Source organism: Sminthopsis crassicaudata, chromosome 4, assembly GCF_048593235.1.
Source record: "Sminthopsis crassicaudata isolate SCR6 chromosome 4, ASM4859323v1, whole genome shotgun sequence".
NCBI lineage: Eukaryota > Metazoa > Chordata > Mammalia > Dasyuromorphia > Dasyuridae > Sminthopsis > Sminthopsis crassicaudata.
Window position 1 is genome coordinate 319,605,256 of NC_133620.1, and position 25,463 is coordinate 319,630,718.

The 25,463-nt window shown below is 48.7% G+C and overlaps 1 protein-coding gene across 3 annotated transcripts in view; it reads left to right on the forward strand.

The window, feature by feature from the left end:
- Positions 1 to 25,463, forward strand: part of BAHCC1 (BAH domain and coiled-coil containing 1) — a 172,669-nt gene that overhangs the window by 141,638 nt on the left and 5,568 nt on the right. For all 3 annotated transcript variants that reach the window (XM_074260396.1, XM_074260395.1, XM_074260397.1), the window contains 15 exons: positions 702 to 901; positions 1,237 to 1,373; positions 3,068 to 3,196; positions 10,597 to 10,708; positions 13,062 to 13,326; positions 15,038 to 15,229; positions 15,702 to 16,015; positions 16,386 to 16,493; positions 17,315 to 17,444; positions 17,891 to 18,005; positions 19,449 to 19,524; positions 19,986 to 20,094; positions 21,682 to 21,801; positions 22,196 to 22,369; positions 22,785 to 23,947. In XM_074260396.1, the coding sequence (XP_074116497.1) occupies positions 702 to 901; positions 1,237 to 1,373; positions 3,068 to 3,196; positions 10,597 to 10,708; positions 13,062 to 13,326; positions 15,038 to 15,229; positions 15,702 to 16,015; positions 16,386 to 16,493; positions 17,315 to 17,444; positions 17,891 to 18,005; positions 19,449 to 19,524; positions 19,986 to 20,094; positions 21,682 to 21,801; positions 22,196 to 22,369; positions 22,785 to 23,947 (3,344 nt within the window). The remainder of the gene's footprint in view (positions 1 to 701; positions 902 to 1,236; positions 1,374 to 3,067; positions 3,197 to 10,596; positions 10,709 to 13,061; positions 13,327 to 15,037; positions 15,230 to 15,701; positions 16,016 to 16,385; positions 16,494 to 17,314; positions 17,445 to 17,890; positions 18,006 to 19,448; positions 19,525 to 19,985; positions 20,095 to 21,681; positions 21,802 to 22,195; positions 22,370 to 22,784; positions 23,948 to 25,463) is intronic.

Consider the following 25,463-nt stretch of genomic DNA (forward strand, 5'->3'; position numbering starts at 1 on the left):
AATCCTTGGAGGCAGAAAAGAGATCACCCTGGCACTGACTGACCAGGTTTGAAATTCAAAGCAACTTAAAGTTGCCCTTTTGAATAACCAGTTTTTCAGGGGAAGATGTACAGTATTTACTCTGTGCCAAGTACTGTGTTAAAGGCTTTATAAATATCTTGTATGATCCTTATAACAGCCTTGATACTATAACAGTTCGATACTATAGTCGTTTTACAGTTAGGGAAATTGCGGCAAACTGCTTAAATGACTTCCCCAGAATCAGGGCCTGGCCATGTGAAATGCAGTCATAAGGAAGGAAGGAGTGAGCTTCAATGACTCCCACACACCTGGTCCTGCTAATCTGGTATTTGAGATAAGGAACCCCTCAAGGAGGGGATAAAACAAAAACTGGTGTTTATATAGCATTTTAATATTTGTAAAGTATTCTAAATACATTATTTCATTTGATCCTCAAAACAGTCCTGTGAGATAAGCAATATAGATACTATTATCTCCATTTTATAGATGAGAATACTAAGGCCTTGAAATAGTTCTGTGAGATAAACAATACAGATATTACTGTCCCCATTTTATAGATGAGAAAGCCTAAGACTCAGTGAGATTAAGTCACTTGTCTGTGGTCACATAGCTAGTAATAATCAAGTTAGAGAAGGCGTTAGGACAGTTTTCCATAAATCAACCCTCCTCTTCCCATCCAGTTGAAGAGGAAGACTTGATGGACTTCAACCTGCAACATCTGGCTACACTGGCTGCCGCCTGGTCTCTAGTGGAGGCTGCAAGCCTGGAGACTGGACCTCCTGCCACTGGGGTCCCTGTTTCTGGTCCCTGCTGTTCCGCCCTCACACCCCGAATGCAAATTCTCCGACGCAAATACACATGGACCCCGAAAACCAAACCTGTGAGTAAAAGATTCTCCCAAATCTCCCTGGTCACCCATGGCAGGGGGATGGCGAAAAAGAGAAGGTGTGAAGGGATGTCCTAGGACATGACTTTATTTTGGGGAAGGTTGTCTCTAGTATTGGAATGGTGAAGGTCCATTTTGTTCCCCAGAACTACTTCCTTCAGTTCTCCCCTTCCTAAACAGGAAAGGAAAGGAAATCAAATCCTCCTTTGGGGATGTCCTCACCAGGCCCGAGAAACCTTTCTTTGGACCTCTATGACCAGAATTGATTGATTCTTGCCTCCCCAGTCTTCCTTTGACCCTAAAGAGGCTCCCATGTCCCCGTTCACCAGGTATGCCCTCTCAAAGCTGCCATTGACCAGCTGGGCACGAAGGAAGTGGAAATGAGGATGCGGCTGGTAGACCTGCAGAGGCGATACAAGGAGAAGCAGCGGGAATTAGCCAAACTGCAGCGCCGGCATGACCATGAGTAAGTCTGTAGGGAGCCTGGAGGCTGAATATGGAAGACCTGGAATATGAGGAGGGAGCTGAGTAGCAGGAATGGGAAAAGAGAAGAGCATGAACCAGCCGAGAAAAAGGGAAAGGGAACAATCTGGCAGTTAATCCTGAGACAGTCCTGCCCCTTCTCAGTGCCCCCACTAACCAGGGAAGCAAACCCCTAAGAGTAAAATCAAATCCATTCCTAGGGAAATGTGTGAAAAGAGACTTAAATAACCTAGGAATGTGGGGAGGAAATTAAAAATAAGAAATCAACAAACGGGAATTAAGCAACTGGGATGTTCAGAATAGTGTGCTAGGTGCTAAGGAAGATACAGTTTAGATAAGATATGGCCTCTGCCCCATGGAATTTATATCTAGTTTTAGAAGAAAATACCAATCCAACAGTAATATATAATATTACACAAGTACACCAGAGAATTACTTAATAAAGTGCTATGTGTGGTCCACAGAAAGATAATCATTACATCAGGGAAAAGTTTGTGGACAAAAGTAACTTTTGAGTTGGTTAAGCTTTAAAGGATGGGTGAAAATTCACCAGAAAAGGTGGGGAAGGAGGATTTTATAGATTTTAGGAATAGAGAAAAATTCAGAGCATGTTTGAGGGGCGAGGAAGGAAAAGTGTAATTTAGTTTGGCTAGAACATGAGAGAATAGTGGAAAAGAAGGGGTACCACATTTTGGGTGGCTTTAAATGCCAGGCAAAAGGAGCTTGAACTTAATTCAGTAGGCAGTGAGGAACACTGAAGATTCCTGAGTAGAAAAATGGCACATCCAGTTCTATGAACGAGGAAAGTTATTCTGAAAAGCGTATGAAAGATGGATGGTAAAATCCTGGTTTCCCACTGCTACCTTAATTTAGAACTCTGAGCAGGTCACCGAGGATTGGGTTTCTGAAACAATCTGCTCATTCCTTTCCTCATTTCCTATCATGGGTGTCTAGAGAATAAAATAGTTGATGCCTAAGAAGGAAGGCCACTTAAGTAGTGTCATAGAAGCACAGTGAAGGTAAGGGTTACAATCGAGGTCATCTTAATCGGATCTCCTGCCCAATATGGGAGGTAGGGCCATCGACAACGTCCCTGATAGATGTTCATCTGACCTTTGGCTTAACCACTTCCAGCTAGGAGGCGCTCAGAAAGCGGCCTATTACACCGGAGGACACCTTAATTTTTTAGAAAATTGTTAAAAAGGGGGCTGGACTAAATGACCCCTTTCAGTTCTTTCTAAAATCAGGGGTTCTTAACCTGAAGTCTGGGAATTTGTCTTTTAAAAACATTTTGATAATTGTATTTCAATAGTATTGGATTCCTTTGTCATTTTGTGTGTGTTTTATCTAATGCTAAGAAAGAGTCTGTAGACTTCACTAAGCTTCCAAAGGAAAATGTTAAGAACCACTGGTCTAGTATATGATTCTGTATCATTCTCTGACTTACATTGAGCTAAGAAAGTCTTCTGCCCTCAGTAGCCACACGGAATACACGGCGGCCCCTCAGACGTGTGAGCGTGTCTCAGCAGGTCCTCAGCTTTGACTTCAGTGCAGTTCCCCAGCTCAGAAGGCTCTTCTAGGCCGGAGCGGGGAGGTGGAATGGGGCAGGGCCGAGTTCTGGGTCAGAGAAGCAGGTGTTGCAGAAGCCTCTCACTATACTCTTGCCTTCCCGACCAGGAGAGACGAGCGCTCCAGAAGCCCAGCTCGGCGGGGGCCGGGCCGACCGAGGAAACGAAAGCACTCGGGCATCCTGCCAGCCCTCCGACAGGGCAGCCACCTTCCCAAGTGTGACAGCAAAAAAGTCAAGTGAGTTTTCACCGGGGGTCTTGCTGGGAAGACTTCAAACAGGAAGAGGGCGTGGGTGCTTCAGCCTGCCCAGAGGGCTCACAGCCCGAGCCGTCTTGCCCTACAAGTGCCTCTGCCCTCTGTGCCAGTCGCGTCATTTGGGTGGCGTGGCGTGGGCCTGACCGACCCTTGTGTGCTGGGTCCTCTCCCTCCCCACCTCTCTGCCTGCTGGCTCTTGGAGGCGTTACTCTGGCTCATAGGAGCTCTCTTTAGCTCTCTGCATTTCTGAGTGGTCTCTCTGACGTTAGAGCCGCTGGCTGAGGGGCCCCCTGTCGTGTACCCCAGAGGCCCCAGCGGGCAGCTCCCCTGGTGAGCGGGCAGGGCGGCGTCCCCTCCTGGAGGAGGCTGTGGTGGGGCGGCTACGGGGAGATGGAGCCATAGAACTGCCTTTCACGGATCCGCTGGTCATGGTCACTAAACTCCCTGAATCCAGCTCCCCCTGTTGGCCGGTGCCTCGGCACCAACACGGGGGAGGGGGGCCTGCCATGTTGATCACCTAGTTTGGGAGCCAACCTCCCCCTCCCCCTGCCTCCCCTCCCCCCTCCCGCCCTGTGGCCTCCCCCCTCTGAAGTGTGAGGCCGTGTTGCATAAAAGCCTCTTTATCTGTGCTGTATAAAGTCGTTGGTCACGCTGCAATGGTGTTCATTGCTGCTGGCGCTTTGTTATTATCCATTACCCGCCCGGCGCAGTCATTCTCGCACTCCCTGGCCCTCTATAATTGTCCTTCTCTGCTACAAATTGCCTCTCCCGGCAGGCCCATTTGCATAAATCCTCCAAGCTCTTCCAAACATGATTGGAGTGAGTGTGTGTGCACTGCATCAATCCTGATGATTTGGTAATAATAGTTAAATCTGCACTAAATGGTTCCTTCAATTAAGACAGAGAAAAAAAATTAATCTCTGGGTTTTATGTCACAAAACATTAGCAAATGTAGTGAAGGTTAGAAGAAGGGGGGGGGGGAGAAGTTAGTGTTGGCTTCAGGTTGCATCAGGGCTCTACCATATGGCTGGGGGCTGTTCTCCGAGCCGTCCCGGAGCGGCTTCTCCCAATCCCCTCCCCCGCCTCCAAGAAGCGGCCCCACATTAGTGCCGGAGACCTCCGCTCCTCCTCCCAGCCATCCTCCCGCTCACTTTGGGGGAGCTGCTGGACCACGGGGAAAGTCCCGACTCCCGTGTGTGTATCCCCAGGAGTGGCCCTGCAGAGCCACTCTCCCAGTCTGTGCGGGGAAGGAAGCTCAAGATGCAGTGAGACGGAACCAGATGTAGCTTGTTAGGTGGCAAAACCTTTGGTCCAGAACCACTTGGGGCACTGACCAGCTGAGGTGGCCACCTCCCCCTCCGCCATCAGAGGAACTACTGACCTGGCCGCTGGGCGCTGCAGCGCTCTGCTCCGAGAGCTGGGCAGGTGTCCTTGCAGGACAGCTCCTCGTTCCTGGTCCTGAGGAGTCCGGCCCTGCAACCTCGGAGACTTTCTGGTGAGCAAGAACGAGCACCAGTCAGTCAGCCAGCATTCATTACTGGGCCAAGTGCTTGGACCACAGAGAGAGGCATAAAAGCGATCTGTCAGGGAGTTCACAGTCTCATCAGAGGGGCAACGTGCAGACATCTATGTACCAACAGGAGAGAGGAGTAACTGGAGATGACGGGAGAGGGAGAAGAGAAATACAACGTAAGGAAACTGCAAAGTTAGAAAGGGTGCCGGCTAAGGAGGGTTTTAAAAGTCAAACAGGATTTTATATTTGATCCTAGGGGCAATGGGGAGCCACGGCAATGTAGAGGGATGACATGGTCCAGCAGCACTTTAGAACAGTCACTTTGACGGTTAAATGGAAGATGGATGGGATTGAAGAAACAGGGAAAAACAATCAGGAATTATGGGAAGTGAGTCAGTGAGGAATCGGGAGGAGAAGGATGGCTCTTTACCCTCCTCAAAAGGGAACATCTGGGGTGGGACATTCCTAGAATGCCCAAGCAAGTCCTGACGTGGTGTTTGACCCCTCAGCAGCATACCAGGTCTAGTGAGTCTGCGGTGGATGGGGATGGTGTCAGGAGCCAGTGGCCGGCACTTCTGGCAGGGACTTTCACCTGTGCTGTCCTTGCTTGTCAGGATTTTTCCCTATCAGGAGCCCCGGATTCCTTATTCTGTTCCTCTTCAGCCTCCCCCTTCCTCCCCATGGGTTTTAGGAATCATATTCAGGGTTCATCTTCCCCAGTCCCTAGAAGGAGCCCAAGAGCTCCTCATCTTAAATCTTGTCATTCACTAGTTCTCCGATCCTCAGTTTCCCTTTTGGGAGAAGTGAGAGAGTTGTGCTCGCCAGCCTGATTCTGTGATTGTTACCTCGGAGCCAGCGTTCACAAGTTTAAAGTGTGTGTTGTGCACGAGTGTTTGTGCTGTATCTACACATATGTGCATTGTGTGATAGACACGTGTATGTCTTGGCTGGCATGTGTGCATGCTGAACGTGTGAGTGACGTGTGTGTGGTTTTATGCGTTTGATGTATGTGGGTGTGAGAGAGAGACAGAGAAGGAGGAGGAGGAGGAGGAGGAGGAAGGCTCCCCAGTCCGTAAAGTAGACTCCAGTTTACTAGGGTCTCTCCACTTCCTCTCCTCTTTTGTCTTCTGACTTGGTGCTCAGAGCCCACTAATGATGGAACCTCCTCCTAGCAACAGCCTTTCCCCTTAATCTCCAGCCCTATTGTTTCTTCTTCTCTCCAGAGGCCATGGATGAGGAAGGAGCCAGATTAGAGAGGGAAACTCAGGCCCCATCCTGCCTGGTAAATCCCAGTTAGGCTTGTTCTCTGAGGGTAGGGATTGGGTTTAGAGGCTCAAAATCTGCCTCTAGCACGGTAGAAAGGCCAAATGGTGGAATTTAGTCATTTCCTTTTGCTGGTCTCCAGCATAAGCAAGGACCTTTTTGGCTAATGCAAAAGAAAGGGGAATGGACGCCTGGGTCCCTTTGAAAGTTACAAAGATTGGGACAAGTCTGGGTACCTTTGGGCCGTTATAACCTGGGAATGGTAACCTGAGCAATAGTGTGTAGCAATGACGCTGTCTGCCTATAATAATATGTGTGGCTAATCTGGGCAGAGTTAAACCAAGATCCAGGCCTACCAACTAACTGTGACCTCATAATCCTTCCAGGGAAGTTTGTTTTTCTGATGGACTCCGTCTTGGGTCCTGGAAACCCTTCAGAAGTGACTTTTTTGAAGGTGTCTGCTTTAGAGTATAGATTGGCCAAGGGGTGTCCCTTAAGAGTGAAGGACATATGGGCTGGGCCCAGTTTGTAAAGAGTAGCTATGGTTTTTAAGTGCTTTTTGGTTCTGAAAAATTTAAGTGAAGTTTTTCCTGTTTTAAGCTCTATGTAGGTATAATTATAATAACATAAACCTTGCTAGCCTTAGAGCTCACCATATCACAGGTATAGTATCTATAACATACCTGTGAAACCTACCTATAAATATAAAACATTTCCCCACTTATTTATTTATACTGATTTATTAACCCTAACTACTTCCCCTCCCCCAACTGAAAAGTAAATAAACAAACACTTTACAACGTGTTTACAGCCTGGCAAAAACAAATTTCCACATTGGCTATGTCCAAAAACATATGTCTCATTCTGCGTATGAAGTCTATCACTTCTCTGACTGGAAAAATGTCTAATGTGGTTTATCTTTAGATATCTCTGGTATCATGATTTGTCATTGCATCTATCAACATCCTCAAATTTGTTGTGTTTTAAAAAATAATATTGCCTACCATGTACTTCCAGCCCCAGGCTGAGCAGTGGATGCAGTGCTAGGGGACAGGGAGAGTTTGTGGCAGCCTGATGCTACTGCAGGGTTTGGGGGCTTGGTCTGAAATGCGAAAGATGATGGATCGTCCTTCATCTTCTGGGCTACTCAAAACTTTCTCCAGTGACTCAGCGGTGGTAGACTAAGGACTCCGAAAGGGAGATAAATGTTAGGGGACCCAAAATTCCCTCGGCATAGTTCTTGCCCACAGGCCTTCCCCTTCTCCCCCTCCCCTAAACTTAAGCCATAGCAGTAGCCAAAGCCCAAACCCTTTGAGAACCATGGAAGAGGAGCATGAGTGATCCACTCCCGATCCTTGAAGAGTCCAGAGGAGGAGCCAGAAGCAAATATTTGAAGGCCTATTATGTATAATTAGGATTAGCCTTATCTCAGCCTTAGAGGTCAGAGGCAGGAGCAATGGATGGGCACTTTAGAAAGATAGATTTGTGTTCAATAATAAAAGAAAACAAACCATCAGCTGGAGCTCTCCAAAAATAGAATGGATTATTTTGGAAGACAGTAGATTCTCCTTCACCAAAGATCTTTAGGCAAAGGATGGATGGTCACTTTTTACAGATGTTGTAGAGATGATTCTTTGTCAGGTCCAAGTTGGTTCAAATAGCATCCAGCTCTGAAATCCTATGATCTTGGATTGCAACTCCCAAGAGACACAGTGCTTCTGTCTCCTAGCTTGATGGCTCCCCCAGTTCATCAAAGCCGGTGTGTCTTAGAAGAAATTGGCCTCCAATTCTGCAGAATGTTCCGCAGATAATTTGTCAATACTATGATCCATTTATCAATAAGCATTTATTAAATAACTACTATGTGTCAGGCATTGAATTAGGTTCTGGGGACATATACAAAACAATCCCTACTCTCAAAGATCTTACCTGTATCAAAGGAAATTTGTACATGTGCATAAATATGTGTGTATATGTGTGTACACACACACCAGATTCAAAATAGATATCAAGTGATTTTAAGGAGGAGGGTATAGCATCTGGGTATTGAGCTGAGTGTTGAAAAAAACCAGGGTGAAGGAAGCAGAGCTGAGGTGGAGTAGGCTGCAAATGGAATGTGTGAAGGGAGATTAGAATATAATAAGACCCAAAAGATCCTTTGGACCAGACTGTGAAGGGCTTATCATATTGGCAGCTATGTGGAAGATGTACTGGAGTGGGGAAAGAGGTGAGACAGGTGCACTCCAGGAGACTGTTCCAATATGTAAAGAAGAGAAGGATGGAGAGATGGGATGGTACAACAAGAGTCTGTGAGGGTAGAAATGACAAGATGTGGCAGTTGATTGTTTATAGGTGGTGAGAGAGGGGGAAGAGTTGAGTAGGACATCAAGTTACCGAATCTAGTCACAGAAAGAATGATGGCACTGAGTTTGGAAGAAAAGAGGATGACTTCTTTATGGACACAGTGACTTGGAGTTGCCTACAGGACATCCAATTTGAAATGTCCAAAAAAGAAATTGGTGGTATGGGATGGAAGCTCAGGAGAGACACTGGGAGTCATCTGCATAGATTTAGTAATTGAACCCCCATGGAATTTAATGAAGTCATCAAGGAAGGAAAAAATGGGAATCTGCTTTCCTCTATTTCTTCCAGCTTTCTAACCTTTAGACTAGAGTTCCAGCAGCTTTGCTTCCTGGCTATGTAAGGGTCTATAGGGAAGGACATTCAATTTAGGGCTAGAAGAAGGGGTCTTAACCTTTACTGTGTCATGGATCCCTTGGCAATCTGGTGAAACCTATGGACCTCTTCTCAAAATGTTTTCAAATGAATAAATAAATAAATAAATTTTGTAGTATGACAAAGGAATTCAATTGAATATGATTATCAAAACAATTTTAAACAGCATGGGCTCAAGGTAATAAAACTATGAGAAGAAGGAATCTTAGTCATCATTGACTTACCTTGCTCATTTTATAAATAAGCCTATCCTTTTTTTTTTTCATTCTAAATTTGCTCCCTCCCCTACCCAAAGAGAAGGTAAGAAATATGAAATATATTGCAAATATGAAGTTATATAAAATAAATTTCTGCATTAGCCATGTTCCTCTACATTTCCTCTCCCCTTCCCCCTGAAAGGCGGGGGGACAAGAAAAAGGGAAAAAAATGCTTCCATCAGCATTTTGAGTCTCCATCCATTCTAATTAAGGCTATCTTTAGAGGTCTAAGTTCCATTCTGTCTTTTCACATGTAATGACTGCCACCTGAGCCTCCTATGATAAGTTAGACAGTCTCCTTAAAAGAGAACATCTCTATTATTATATACTTTTGTATAATACCCAATATATATAATATTGGGTATAATAATATACCCAAGTATTGTATAGTGGTCTTATCCTCCCAGTGTCTGTCTCCAGAGACCAAACTCATTGTATCCTGACATGGAGGCACCATGATGATTCAAAAAAATCTACTTAAAAGTTACATCACCTCCATCTAAAGGATACAAAGTCCATTTCTAACCGTATTTTTTAAGAATAGATGAGATGATGAGCCTTCACCTATTTTTCAGGACAGCCCCTTTCAATGACTGACCTAAAAGGATCACGATTGTGTCTTAGCAGAAGCCTTAAATATTCATCCAACAATCCACCAGCATTTAGTAAGCTTCTGTTCTGTGCAAAGCCCTTCAGAGGTCTGGGATAGCCAAATGCAAGAGAGTGATTGCTCTCAAAGAGCTGGGGAAGGCTTAGATATGCAGGCCTGTCTTACTTTGTAAACTATATAACTCTGTGTGTGTGTGTATGTGTGTATAATATGAATATACAGTTGTGTGTATATAATAGACATGTATATTGTACATAAATATACACTTATTATACATAATATACATATTATACATAGACATATACATATGTCAGTTATTTTTCCCATTTCAGTTGCCTTTTTTCCTTGATTGATTTTTTGAGTGATACTAGACTACCTTTTTCTCTAATCTCCCTTTTTTGTGTCTCTTGAGTTTTCTTTTTCCTGTCTCTGAGATCTCTTTCCCTTTTCTTTGTTACATTTGTACTGTCTCTCGAGCCATCCCTCCCACCCTTTCTCCTTTCTTTGCCCTTTCTTCTCTCCATTTCTCATAGCCTATGTCTTGATCTTTCAGTTTCATTTTCTTTCCCATTTTGTCTCCTTTTCCCTTCTATCTCTGTTCCATCCCTTTCATTCTGGAGTTTCTCCTTCTTTCTATTCCCCTATTTTCTCTTGAGTTGTTTTTACCAGCTCATGTTCTGTTGATCATTAGGGTATGTTTGTGTGAGTATGTTCTTTGTCCTGTCATTTATAATGGCCTCTGGTGTTGACTTTGGATATCATAGAATTAGATACAGGCATCAATTTTTGGATCTGGAAGGCTCTTTAGAGAGCATCTAACACAACTTGCTCATTTTACAGATGAGAAAACTGAGTCCCAGGAAAAGCATATGACTTGCCTTTGCTTCTTCTGGATAGCTTGTCAGTAACAGGGTCAAGACTAACTCACCAGTATTCTTCCCACCAAGCCAAGATGCTTCCTCTAGATTTAATTATCTTTTCCTCCTCTCTCCCCATGTTTCAGGTCTGTGAAGGCCAGCCTTAGCATCCTGTGTGCTGAGTTACGAAGTGAAGGGGAACCTAAGAAGAAAAGAAGCAAATTAGATAAGGGGGTCTACAGCAGCCTCAACTCCCAGGTGAATTCCTCTCCCTATGTCCCTGCTCAGTCTAATTTCTACAGCCCTTCTCTCCTTTCTACTCCCATTATTTCCTCCTTTTAACATCTCTGGTTTACTTGGAAGTGATGCCATTTTATTTCAGCCTCACGGCCATGGAAAGAACATGTTCCATTTCCCCTTTGCTACCATCTTGCTGTCTGTAAGATTTTGAAAGAATGTTGTAAGCTAAAGTTTTTTAAATTGTTAATGGATCCCTACTATATTGCCAACTCCTCTCTATCCTTGGAATTCCAGAAATAGACCTGGAATGTTGCCTTTGGAGCTGTAGTCCTTAAGTATTCCCAACCTAGGCTGTGAGTACTCTGTACTGGGCATCTTCCTTGTACAGATATCTTATAGGACAGGTTAACAAGTTCTCAGCATCTTATGGATCTTGCCAAGAAATGGGATAGGGCCTTCAGCCCACCTCAGGAGATTGGAAAGTGAACAACAGGTCAAAGTTTGTGAGCTATCAGAAGGGGTAGTTGGGCCTGTGAATGACTGCTACACATTTAGCCTGAATGAAAAAGAGGGACCAGCCTCAGGAAGAAAGAGAGGGAAAAAAGAACTGGGTTTAGAGACAGAGGCCCCACATTTGAATGCTTACTCAGCTACTATTTTTGTAGCTTTTTACAATCACTTGACTTTTCTAAGCCTCAGTTTCCTAATATGAAAAATGAAATTTTGGATTTAGATTATCTCCAAGTTCCCTGCTGGCCCTGAATTCTTTGATCACCAGGGTTAAAAAATAATACTTGTAGGTAAGTCACTTAAACCTTCTGTGCCTCAGTTGCTTCCTCTGTAAAATAAGAGAGTAATATTTGATGGCTCCTAAGATCCCTTCTAGCTAGTTCTATATGTGATCCCATATATTTTCCCCCCCCTTGATAGTATTTTATTTTTTCCATACATGTAAAGATATTTTTCAACATTCAGCTTTATATTGTTTTTCTTCCTCTTTGCCCTCTCCTCAAGATAACAAGCAATCTGATATAGTTTATACGTGTAATATCATATTAAATACATTTACACATTAGTCATGTTGTGAAAGAAGAGTCAGAACAAAAGGGAAAAGCCATGAGGAAAGAAAAAAACAAAAAAAGTGAAACTAATATGCTTCAGTCTGCATTCAGATTCCCTAGTTCTTTCTCTGGATGTGATCCCATATATTTCACTTTAAACACATGCAACATAGGAAAATCCAAATTTATAATGTGGCTAAAATTCTGAGTGAGTTGCCTTACATAAAGATTCCTATAAAAAACAAACTCTTCTAGGACATATCAAATATGGTTCCCCACTCTTACTCACGGGGTATTAATCATTTACAAAAATTCTGTTATGTGAGGACCCAGAAGGAGTCCAAAGAGCTAAAAATCTCAAAAACCCTCTTCCCATTATCCCAACACATCCATACAGAGAGCTAGCCCCTTGTCTCACACAACCTTGCTGCCTCCCCAAGGCCAGTCTAGTCTACACCTAATCTCTTGTGGGTGCTCACACTATCTCAGTGACCTCTCTCTTCTTTCCCCCATCCCCATCTGAAAATGCAACATTAAACTGCCCTCCACAGGCAACTCAGGATGTCAGAAATGTGCCTCATCCCCGCCCCTTTTTTCTTTTAGAAAAACCAACTCTAGCCAGACACTTTAGTAAACTGGAGTGGCCACAGTGCCCACAACTTTCTGGGTGTCCTTGGCTCCTCTGCCCACCCACACGGAATCCAGAAGGGGCTAGGGCAGTGGAAGTGGGATTGCAGTGTTCTAGCACCGATCTTCAGCTAGTCATCAGGGAACCAGACAGTCAGATTCGGGAAGGCCCAAACAGATCGGCACCATCTCCACCCAGTCCCAGACTTTGCCTTGGCTCCTTTGAGGTGTGAGACTGCAACAGAGCTGGCAAGTCAAGCAGGGCGCTCAGCTAAAGGGAAACTGAGAAAAAAGTCCCTGCATCCTTCCCTCATCCCGTTCTACCAATAAGAGCTGAGGTCTGACCTTTCCCTCCCACATGAGTTCTGGCCCTTTCAGCCCACCTGTTATTAGTTGCTGGTGAGATTTGCCACAGCTGAACAATTCTGCCAGAGGGCAGTGGGCCTTTGGGATAATTCCCTGCCTCTGGGCTTTTTCCAGAGTGAAGGGGAAGGGAAAACTGAACCAGTGACCGGAGCCTCCAAAGAACTCGGCCCAGTAATGCAGCCTAGAATGGCAGGATTTTGCCTAATCTGCTTGAGGAGGGTGACGCCAAGCTAGATTTCTGTCTTTGAGTCTGTAGGCCTTGAGATGCAAACAAGGACGAAACACTGAGTGGTTTCCCTGTATGGCTTGTTCCACAGGAGAAGGTTCGGTGCAAAAAGAGTGGATCCCAGAGCAAAGTGGCCCAGCTGAAGCCGAAGGTCAGGAACAAAGGTTTGCCAGCTGGCATCAGCCCCTTCCGGCGGAAAGAGGCCAACCCTGGCGGGCGCATCCAAAAAAAGCTGTCTCGAGCCAAGAACACCAAGGTGGCCTTGGCAGCCAAGCACCCACAGCCAGACAGCGATGGCAAGGACAGCCCCAAGTTCGCAGCCAAGCCCACAGCCACAGCAGGGGGAACTGAGGCAGGCAAGTAATCTTCACTTCCAGAGGGAGATGGACAGGCACCTTGTGCTGCCAAATTCTGGTGGGACCAGTCTGGCAAAGCATTATGAGCCTGGTTGCTAACTGTTTCTGTGGAAGATAGACGGGAGAGAAGGGAGGGACCCTTGACTGGTGGAAAAATCAGGTTATGGCTGGGAAAGCTTTGAAGCATTAAAAAAGGTCTGGTTAATATATGTCTTCAGCATCAAACCTTTGTGACTAAAATGAGGGTACCAGTACAAAGGTGGGGGAAGTGAGGGAGAAAGAAATCTCCAAGATGTGATGAAAAGCAGGGGTATATTTCATCCTTCTCACTGAGGACTCCCTCCCTCCTCCTGCTTCCCCATCCCAGAAACCTACAAGTGGCCCTGGAAAGCATCTTGGAAAATGGAATTTTAAAATAGCTATAGTTCTCTTCCTGTGAATCTCTAGCCCAGGATTTGACCTGGGAGCCTGCAGGATGTGTTATTGGGCCCCAGAAAAACAACACATGCACATACAAGAAACACAACACTGAACAAATAGATATTTCCTCCCCGTTTTCCCTTCCTCCCCCCTCTTCCTCCTTCCTCTGACCTATTCACTTCACACACTTACTTTTTTTTTTTTTTTTTAAGTAAGGGGAAACAAGAGTTTCTCATTGGAAAGAACAAAGAAAAGTTCTGAGGGCTGGAAGAGGGAAGAGGAACAGGAAATAGAAAGCAGGAAGAACTCTGGAGAGGGGTTGTATTCTCTGGGAGCAGCCCTGAGATGAGATTAGAATGCCAGGATGGTTCTTGCTGAGTGAATTAGGGAAGTTCTGCCCCCTAGGACCTAGGGCATGCCCCAGTAGACTAGGCGGTGCAGAGAGGTACTGATCTTAGCCTCTCAGACTTGTTGTGAAGGTAAACTGGAGGGATATATATTGCTTTCCACCTACATAAGGTGGAGATAGTTGATAGCTGCTCCAGAGATGATGGGCATCAATCCCACTCATCACCTCCTCACCCCCACTCACCCAAATAAAACTCGAGTTTATTCCACTTTTTTGGCCTTGAGCTTCCTCATCTACCAAATGATGAGATCGTCTTTGAGATCCCTTCTAGTTCACCTCCATGGCTTGGACCTCAGTGACATAGATGGAATCATCTTGTGGGTTCCAGGCGCACATTATTTTATTGCCCCCATCCCCTTTTAACCTCTACAGCTCCTGTACCAGGAATTGAACAATTTATCAGGCAAGGTGGGGCGGGGTTTGAACAGAAATCAAAGAGATGGAGAGCACCCCTGAATTGCTGCCCCACTCTTAGCTCACAGGGAACCTCATTCCAAACCCATTAAAGATGCTACCATTCAGAATCTGGTGAACCAGATGACAATGCTCCAAAAAAGGGGTTTTTAATTTTGGGTGTGTCATGAACACAGCTGGCAGTCTGGAAAAATCTTTTCTCAAAATAAAAACTCACAGTACTACTGTTTTTGAATGATACAAATAAAATACATAGGATTATAAAAGAAATCAATCACACTGAAATATAATTATCAAAATATTTTTTACAAGTTCATAGACCACAGGTTAAGAACCTTTGCTCTAAAGAGAAAGCCTCTCCTCTTGGCAGAAATACCAAGAGATGCTGTGATTGGCAGGGCACGGATGCTCAGGGGAAGGTCATCCGAGAAATCAGCTAAAAGTATTTTCTCTCCTTTCTTCTTGCAGGTGGAAACCAGGATGGGGATTATGACAGTGAGGATTGTGAGGGACTTCCAGATGAACCTCCAACCAAGGACCTAAGCCCTCCCCTCCACACTGGAGTTAATTCTACAACGTTGGGCCCCTCCCCATCTTCAGTGGTGAAAATGGAAGCAAACCAGAAGGCTAAAAAGAAGAAGGAGAGGCAGGGCTTGCTAGGTAACTAGGGGAGGATACCATGAATGGTAGAAGAGGAGGAGTGAAGCTAAGGGGATTGCCTCCCCACCCCCATGACAACACTGTGGCCCCATGCTGAGGGCACAAGCAGTGGGAGGGGGCACTGCCCCCCCAAACTCAGTCTATGATGGCTTGACTGCCTGGCATACGAGAGGCCCAGTGCCCACCAGCAGAGCCTTTTTTTCTTTCACATAACTTTTGTTGATATTTTCTGTTTCTTCTGTCACCATAGTATCCTATGTATCCCTCCCCCTCTGCCTCCCAGAGGGCCATCCCCTACGCAGAGCCTATTTTTAGCCTTGGTTTTGGTCAGCCATTCTTCCAATCATCACCAGGGACAATGGCCCCAGCTACATGCAGCCCTCCCAGGTCCAGCCTTCGTGGGCACCAAGGTATTGGCACTTAGAGCTCCAGTCACTCCCAGCATTTTTATCTCTCTCTTTTTCCCCTTAAGGGTCTTGCCGAATATCCAGCCCCGAGAGTGAGGTCAAAATTAAAAGGCGGGCAGTAAAGCCTGGTGCTGAGACTCGAAAACTGGAGCGGGCCCCAGTGCGCAGGAGACCGGGAGTCTGTGAAGGAGACGGCAAGAAGAAGCTGAAAGCCAAGCCCAAAGACAGCCTGCGTTCGGAGCCCGGGACTACACCCACCGGGGACGATCTCTACAGCCAAGCCCGGGCCTTCTCTGCGAGGGAGGAAGGTGGGAAGCTGGCCAGTGAGCGACTAAAGAAAGCCACGAGGAAGAGCAAAGTGCTACAGTCGGCTCTGAGGGTGAGAGCCTGCAGATGGACAGTGGGAAACGAGGGCTCTCGGGTCTCTGTGGGACTAAGGTTGTGTCCTGGAGCACTGCAGCTCGGGCAGGGAGACAGCAAGGCAGGGCCTGGGAGCCCAAAGCAAATAATAAGCTGCCTTTCCCCTCTACATACCCCCAAAAGGGCACGTGGCTGGGTCAGTATCCTGCCCTCTTACAGGTCATGCCATATTGAGACAGAGTCAACCTGCCCTCCATCGTAAACACACACAGAAAAGTGGACCCAATATGGAAATACACAGAACCAAGCCCATTTGAAACAAGTCAAGCAAGGACCCCTCATTGATACAGCCTCTGATATCTCTTCTCTATCTTGTCCTCCCCCTACAGCGAAAGAACGGGGCCTTGTCTATCGCCTTGTCACCCAGAAATGCCAAGACCATCTTAAGCAAAGGCAAAAAGCTAGGCAAGGTGAAGAGTAAGGCTGTAAGCAAGCAGGTAGGTTTCCATCTTTCCTTTGTTCCTTCTTTCTTTCCTTCTTCTCTTCTTTTCCTCCACTCTCCTCCCCTTCCTTCTTTTCCCTTCCTTCCTTCCTTCCTTCCTCCCTCCCTCTTTCCCTTTCTTTCCTCCCACCCTCCCTTCTTTCCTTTCTCCCTCCCACCTTCCCTTCCTTCCTTTTTTCCCTCTCTCCTTCCCTTTCTCCCTCCTCCCTTCCTCCCCCCTCCCTTCCCTCTTTCCCTTTCTTTCTTCCCTCCCTCCCTCCTTTCTTCCCTCCCTCCCTTCTTTCTTCCTTCCCTCGCACCCTCCCTTTTTTCCTTTCTCTCTCCCACCTTCCCTTCCTTCCTTTCTTCCCTCCCTCTCTCCTCTCTCCCTTCCTTCCTTCCTTCCTTCCTTCCTTCCTTCCTTCCTTCCTTCCTTCCTTCCTTCCTTCCTTCCTTCCTTCCTTCCTTCCTTCCTTCCTTCCACTTTTTATGTTCTCCTGATGGGAGGGTAAAACCCCAAAGGAAAGGACCAACTCTAGTTTGTCCCTGAAGACTAAGGCAAGATGAAACTGGCTTGGGGCTCAAGAAACTATTCAGAAGTATATACATTTCTCAACCCCAGCCCCAGTCATGGAATTCCCCACTTTTCTCTATCCACAATCTGCTGAAAATGTAAGAAAGAAGTTAGATGAGACTCTTCCTAAATTTTATCTGAACAGGACCCTCAGAAGTCCTGGATGGGGATGATGTCCCTAAGGCCATCCAAGAGGAGGATGGTCAGGATAGTTGGGCAACATATAAAGGGCACCTGTGGGTCTGACCTTGTCATCCTCCTAGGGTAAGGGCCGGGCAGTGAGCCGCCTGCTGGAGAGCTTTGCTGTGGAGGATGACTTTGAGTTTGATGATAACAGCAGCTTCTCAGAGGAAGAGAATAGCACGCTGAGTGGAGACCAGGGCATAGCTCATGGTGAGTTGATCTGTCCCAACCCAGTAGCACAGACTTAAGTCCCTGCCCCAACACATGCAGTATTGGCTTGTAGGAATTTGGCAAAGGTAGGGGTGATGGTGAATGATTGGGGACATAGAAAAGAAATAGAGAGGAGAGCTGACACCGGCCCTCATCCACACAGCATCTCAGGGTTTCTTCTGGAGGCTCAAAGCTTACAAACCAAAAGGGAATTTGGTGGGGGCAAAATCATCCAATTGCCTTCTCTGTACTGGCACGTTTTCTTAAAGACCACACTGGCTCTCTTCTTAGGGGCTACCTATGACTTCCATAAAGTGTTCCTTCCCTAGATGGGTTGCCCGTTTTCTTGGGAATCCATACTTGTGTTCCCAAATCTGGAAGAGAAAGAGAAATGGGGTGGTGGGTAGCTGACACAAGTGTGACTGATGCCCTGAATTGTCCTCCAGTCCAGTCATGTACCATCCACAAGGAAGATCTCCAGGACGGGCTACATGTGCTTATTCCCAAGGAGGACAGTCTGCTGTATGCTGGCAGTGTGAAAACCCTGCAGCCTCCAGACATGTAAGGATGACCACCAGCAGGGGAGATAGCTGCGGGGAGGGGTGGTTTGAGAGATAAACCAGGAAGAAATAGAGCTTGTGGGACAGGAGACTCTGACATTCCGAAACCAGGCTGCCCCCATGGAGGAGGACTGGGATAGCAGTCATAGAGATCCACTTGGAAGGGCCTTAGGGGTCACCAGTCAGTCCCCTCATTTACAGAGGAGCAAACTGAGGCTTGGAGATTGAGTGACTTCAGTTGCACAAGTTAAAATAAGTTAGTGGAGCTGGAATTCAAATTGAAGTCTTATTCCTCCACATTTAAGCACTTGTAATAGAAGAAGGGAACCTCTTTCCCTCTTGCCCACTCCCTTTAGCAGATTTCTTTCCTGGACCAAGGAAGTAATTTTCCTTCCTTCTTGTCTAAAGGACCATGGGATCCTGTTTCCCCTTTTGCTGAATTTGGGAAAGGGACCCCAAAAGTTTGGGGTCACAAATTGGTGTTGCAAGGTGTCTCAAAGAATTTGCAGACTTGAACCCATTTCCTAGTCAAATGGTAAAGTTTTATGTAATTATAATGTCGATTGCAGTGGGCTAAATTCCAAAAGAAATTAGCAAAGTGTCGAGAGAGAGAGAGAGAGAGAGAGAGAGAGAGAGAGAGAGAGAGAGAGAGAGAGAGAGAGAGAGAGAATGAGAGAGAGAGAGAGAGAGAATGAGAGAGAGAGAGAGAGAGAATGAGAGAGAATGAGAGAGAGAGAGAGAGAGAGAATGAGAGAGAGAGAGAGAGAGAGAGAGAGGGAGAGACAGAGAGAGAGAGAGAGAGAGAGAGAGAGAGAGAGAGAGAGAGAGAGAGAGAGAGAGAGAGAGAGAGAGAGAGAGAGAGAGGAGAGTGAGAGGGGGGGGGAGGGGTGGGGGAGAGGGGGGGGGGGGGCTGTGGGGAGGGAGAGAGGGGGGTGGGAGAGGGAGAGAGAGAAGACCCTTTATCCAGTTTTCTATCATTGACATGCTAATTCTGGGGTCATCTCCAGAACTTGGTTCTCACTGACCAACAGATTATCACTGTTGTCTCAGGAGTTGGGTCCCTGGGACTACCCTGAGGCCAGAAGCTATCTGACAGTGAGCAGTGGATTGAAGAGTAGTTATTCAGAATTGGACAGCTTGTTGTTCTTAGATTGGGAGTGTGGGAAGTCCCTGAGGATTACTGACTTATTGTTAGAACAGAGGCCTCCCTAAGATCAGGGGACCTCAAAATCACTGCTGCCTCCCCTAAAGCTCCATTACATCACTTTTACCCACTGTGTGGCTGGAGTTTGGGATGGGGCTTCTCAGGGACTTTTCAGGGCTGCCTGGAGGGACGGAACAGTCCTTCACTCACACCTTGGGCAGTGGCAGGGCAACCCAGCTGAGGACAGGGTCTCCTTCCCCAGATTTTTTACACTGGCTTCTTCCAATCTCTGCTTTTCAGCTACAGTATCGTGATTGAGGGCGAGAGAGGAAACAGACAAAGAATCTACTCCCTGGAGCAACTGTTGCAGGAAGCTGTGAGTTCTGTGTCTTGAACGATAACCTTTCACTTGAGATGAATGGATGCATTGCCTGCTGATGGGCCTTGTGCCCCTCCTTCTGTTATCCCCAAAAGGCCCTCTCTCTCCAAGTCAGAATAAAGGAATAGCTCCCAGCCAGGGGCCTCATGGCTGCAAGAAACTTTTCCTCTTATTTATTCCCGGAAGAAGCCCTTTATCTCAGCTCTGCCATTAGCCCAGGACCTGACTCATCAACACTTCCCTTCCTTAGCTCCTTCCCCAGGGTTAGGTTGCATGGAAACTTAAAAATCCAGTTGGGTAGTCTTAACTCATATTGGGTTGGTCTCTCCAGACACCCCAGACCCCCTGCCAGCATGCCATCTCTCCAGGTGGAAGCCCTGTCTTTCTCAGGTTTTCTGCCCCAAAATCTCCCTAACTCAGCTCATCTGTCTGCCCCCCCTACCCTTGTTCCCATTAAGGTTCTTGACATCCGGCCCCAATCAAGTCGCTACCTCCCACCGGGCACCCGGGTCTGTGCCTACTGGAGTCAGAAGTCTCGCTGCCTGTATCCTGGCAATGTGGTCCAAGGTGAGAGAAGTACGGGTGTCAAAGATAGAAAGTCCATGGAGTGGAGGAAAATTCCACACTGGAAGAGTGTCTCTGCTTCTCCACCCCGTCCTCTTGCCCCCTGCTTCTCTCCTCCCACTGTGGGTAGTTAATAACGGCATGACTCATGCCCTGGGCAGCCATAATTATATGCCAACAGAAGATGCTTCTCCTTTGTGTACTGGAAAGAATTTGACATTGGATACAATAATAGAATTTTAGAGCTGAGAGGAACCTAGGGTAATCTGGTCCAATTTCCTCATTTTGCGTATGGGGAAACTGAGGCTGAGAAAGGAGATGACCTGCCAAGGTCATAATTAGTCGTGATCAAGTTCAGGCCTGGAGCCCAACTTCTAGTGCCCCTTCTACTACATGACACAGCCTTCAAGTAATAAATACCTTCAACTCCATCTCCCCATATCACTTCTCTTCCAGTGTTCCTTCCACATCCTCTCTCCTCTGCCTCCCGTGCAATAAACCTTATAATATGCTTCCTAAGCGCCCCTACCGACTTACGCCTATGTCCCCTAGTCTCGCCCCATCAGTTGGAGCGACCTCTGAGCCGAGGTTGGGTCCAACTACAGACTTGAGAAAAAGAGAGAGTGCCAGGGAGTTTCTTGGCTGCCAGTGACATTCCTGCTTATACAGGAGCAGGATAATAGCATGCTCTGAATGTCACCATAAAAAAAGGTGAAATAAGGAGTCACAGCCATAGGGAGTAACTGCAAGTGGGGTGAAGGAAGAAGGAGGGCTTCCGCTGCTGCTGCTGCTGACCTAAGCAAAAAGAGTAATTATCACCCAATGAGCCCTCATCCTACTGCCATTGAGAAAACATTTAAATGTGAATTAGCTCTCCCTTAGGGTGACCCATTCCCTGCTGGACTTGGGAATGGGGGGATGGGGTAGGGCTTCTGGAAAGGATGGATCGACAAAACCCAGCTTTGTGGGGAAATGTCAGTCATCACTTTGGAGGGGGAAGTGTGCGTGTCCTCAGCTGTGTCTGTTGGACCTCGGTCTGAGGGAGCTACACAGAGGGTGTTGAGTCTGTGCAGAGCTAGGTGGAATCCTGAATTCTGTGTGTGCATGGTCTCTGCATCTAGCATGTACATTGGAAGGGAAAGGGGCATGATGAATGATAATAATATTGCAATGAGAGCAGAGTGGCTGTTAGGAGTGAGAAGAGATGAAAGCCATCAGTTACCCAGGGCTGGGGGTGGGGAACTCCAAGGTCGAATGTGATCTGGGAGCTGAATTTTCTCAGTGTCATTTATCAGAGGCCCCTCTGGGAGCCCTCTCCCTTCATCAATCCTCGTCTGATTGCACGGGGCAGCCCCCTGTCTCACTGTCTCACCTCTAGGGCCCTTAGACACCCCCCAGCTCTCCACCTAGTGCCTTTCCCATCTGCTTTCCCACCTAATATTAAATATCTACAGGTGTTTAGAGACATAGTGAGGCAGAACGAGGATGGGGCAGGCTGAGGGCTGTCTTGATGATGCGGGGTTTCTGACTCCTGCCCAGTCTCTCCTGCCTCTGCCCCTAGGGCTTAACTCTGACCTCCACGTCCTACAGGTGCCTCCAGTGATGAAGAAGAAGACCTTGATTCAGTTGTGGTTGAGTTTGATGACGGTGACACAGGCCACATCTCCGTATCCAATATTCGATTATTACCTCCAGATTTCAAGATCCAATGTGAGTCCGCTTGGGGACTAGAAAGTGCCCTTGTTTCACATGGGCAGAGGGCGGGTCATCTAGTTCAATCACCCTTCACCTGGAATTATCTCTGTACCTTGGGCCCTACATAGCCCGTTCCCGACTCTCATCTCTGGAATGCTCTCCTGCTCAAGGATGAGTTCTTTCTGAAACCCTAGCGTGAAACTAGAGACCGAGTTCCTTCCTGCAGCAAGGCACCTCGCCCACCCACCGCTCCGTCCTGAGGAGGCGGGGATGAGCAAAGGGCCTGTGCTTCCCTGCCTCCAGCCCCCGCGTCCTGTAGTCGCAGAGCCACTGTTCCGGGTGAGGGATGGATGGGGGGGGGGATCAAGAAGGTCTGTTGGATGAAGAGATTGCTGGTTCTGAATTTCAGGCACAGAACCCTCCCCAGCCCTACTAGTGTCCAGCAGTTGTCGAAGAAACAAGAGATCCTCCAATGACGCTCCCCCGCCCAGTGAAACGGCCCCCAGTCTGTCTCCTGAGGGACGAGACATCCCCGAGCCCTCAAAGACCCTGGGGAAGAAGGCTGTCAGCAAAGAAAAAGCAGGTACTAGGAGAGGGATGGCCTCAAATTGCATCTCCCATAGGGAGAGAAGGTCTGAGGGGCGATGGCGTAGCCTTAGATAGAGGTCTCCGAGCTAGCCGGAGCCCTACGTGCAGAAAGGGCGGGGAGCCTGTAACACGCCGGAGAACCACGGGGAACGCCTTTGAAATACAACTTTAAAAAAGACGGCCCCTGCATTAGTGCGTCTCTTGTGACCAGCCAGGTCCCTGTTTTAACAGTGAAAGCTCCAGGCCCTCCCAGGACCGGTCCTCCGGAGCCAGCGGACCGCGAGCCCTGGGGGGAGAGGAGAGCCCCCGGGGTGGGACGCATGGCGGGAGAGGGAGCAGTGAGATGGGCGGCAGGGAGGAGGCGCCCGGCACTCCCGCCTCCCCAGTACCACCTGGCTCTCTTCCCCCAGGCAAAGCTGACGCCCTGACTCCGGGGGCCAAGACGCCCGTGGTGGCGGCAGAGCACTTCCTGGGCCGCCGGGGCAGCCCCGTGCTGAGCTGGTCCTCCGTGGCGCAGACCAAGCGCAAGGGGACGGCGGTGTCGGGAGGAGGCGGGGGCGGCAGCAAGAGCACGGGGGTCCTGCAGAACCTCTTCCAGCTCAATGGCAGCGCCAAGAAGCTGAGGGCCCGAGAGGCCCTGTTCCCCATGCACAGCATGGCCGCCCCCGTCTTTGGCAATGGCTTTGGGGCGGACTCCTTCAGCAGCATAGCCAACTCCTACGCCCCCTTTGCAAGCGGGGCAGGGCTGGCCCTGCCCGGGGGCGCCCACAAGCTGCTGCGGGCCAAGAAGGCGGAGCGTCTGGAGGCCGAGAAGAGCGGGCGGCGGAAAGTCGGCGGGGAGTTCCTGGTCAAGCTGGATCACGAAGGGGTGACCTCCCCCAAGAACAAGAACTGCAAGGCGCTGCTCATGGGCGACAAAGACGACGGACCCAAGCTGGGGAGGCCTCTGCCCGGCCCGGGCTACGTCCATCCGGCTCTGGTCGGCAAGGAGAAGAAAGGGCGGGGCCCCGTGCACCCCCTGCCCATGGGGCTGGCGCTGCGGAAATACGCGGGCCAGGCCGACTGCGCGCTGCACTGTGACAGCGACTGCCACAGCTCCTACTCCGACGAAGACGAGGACGGGCTGGCAGGCGACGTCCCCTCCCGGTTTCTCACCCGCCTCTCCGTCTCTTCCTCGTCATCCGGGTCCTCCACGTCCTCCTCCTCGGGCTCCATCTCCACGTCCAGCCTCTGCTCCTCGGACAACGAGGACTCCTCCTACAGCTCGGACGACGAGGACTCCACTCTGCTGCTCCAGACTTGTCTCACCCACCCCGTGCCCGCCCTTCTGGCGCAGCCCGAGGCCCTGCGCTCCAAGGGGGGCGGCCCCCACCCTCACCCCCAGCGCTGCTTCCTCGCCAAAGCCACCGCAGCCAGTGGCAAGACCAAGATGAAGCGGAAGGAGGCCCTGAGCTTCTCCAAAGCCAAAGAGTTTTCGCGAAGGCAGCGGCTGCCCTCTGTGGAAAATCGGCCAAAGATCTCGGCCTTCCTGCCAGCCCGGCAGCTGTGGAAGTGGTCCGGGAATCCCACGCAGGTAAGAGCTGGGGGGTCCCGGAGGCGGGCGGTCCCCGAGGCCCCCTTAAAGGCCCCTGAGGGGAGGTTGCTGTGGGATGGAACTCTGTAATGAGCCTCTCTTGTGGGAGAGAAGAGTGCAGAGCTTGAGAGATTGTTACAAAGAATAATGGTCTCCGTCTCTGTCTCTCTCCCCCCTCCGTCTCTCTGTGTCTGTCTGTCTGTCTGTCTCTCTCCCTCCTTTCCTCCCCTTCCCCCTCCCATCTCTCTCATATCTCTCTGTGTCTGTCTGTCTCTCTCTCCCTCCTTTCCTCCCCTTCCCCCTCCCATCTCTCATATCTCTCTCTGTCTCTGTCTGTCTCTCTCCCCTCCTCTCCTCCCCTTCCCCCTCCCATCTCTCTCATATCTCTCTGTGTCTGTCTGTCTGTCTCTCTCCCCTCCTCTCCTCCCCTTCCCCCTCCCATCTCTCTCATATCTCTCTGTGTCTGTCTGTCTGTCTCTCTCCCCTCCTCTCCTCCCCTTCCCCCTCCCATCTCTCTCATATCTCTCTGTGTCTGTCTGTCTGTCTCTCTCCCTCCTTTCCTCCCCTTCCCCCTCCCATCTCTCATATCTCTCTGTCTCTGTCTGTCTCTCTCCCCTCCTCTCCTCCCCTTCCCCCTCCCATCTCTCTCATATCTCTCTGTGTCTGTCTGTCTGTCTCTCTCCCTCCTTTCCTCCCCTTCCCCCTCCCATCTCTCATATCTCTCTCTGTCTCTGTCTCTTCCTTCTCCCCTTCCCCCTCCCATCTCTCTCATATCTCTCTGTGTCTGTCTGTCTGTCTCTCTCCCCTCCTCTCCTCCCCTTCCCCCTCCCATCTCTCTCATATCTCTCTGTGTCTGTCTGTCTGTCTCTCTCCCCTCCTCTCCTCCCCTTCCCCCTCCCATCTCTCTCATATCTCTCTGTGTCTGTCTGTCTGTCTCTCTCCCCTCCTCTCCTCCCCTTCCCCCTCCCATCTCTCTCATATCTGTGTCTGTCTGTCTGTCTCTCTCCCCTCCTCTCCTCCCCTTCCCCCTCCCATCTCTCTCATATCTGTGTCTGTCTGTCTGTCTCTCTCCCCTCCTCTCCTCCCCTTCCCCCTCCCATCTCTCATATCTCTGTGTCTGTCTGTCTGTCTCTCTCCCTCCTTTCCTCCCCTTCCCCCTCCCATCTCTCATATCTCTCTCTGTCTCTGCCTGTCTGTCTCTCTCCCTCCTTTCCTCCCCTTCCCCCTCCCATCTCTCATATCTCTCTCTGTCTCTGTCTGTCTGTCTCTCTCCCCTCCTCTCCTCCCCTTCCCCCTCCCATCTCTCTCATATCTCTCTGTGTCTGTCTGTCTGTCTCTCTCCCCTCCTTTCCTCCCCTTCCCCCTCCCATCTCTCTCATATCTCTCTGTGTCTGTCTGTCTGTCTCTCTCCCCTCCTTTCCTCCCCTTCCCCCTCCCATCTCTCTCATATCTCTCTGTCTCTGTCTGTCTGTCTCTCTCCCCTCCTTTCCTCCCCTTCCCCCTCCCATCTCTCTCA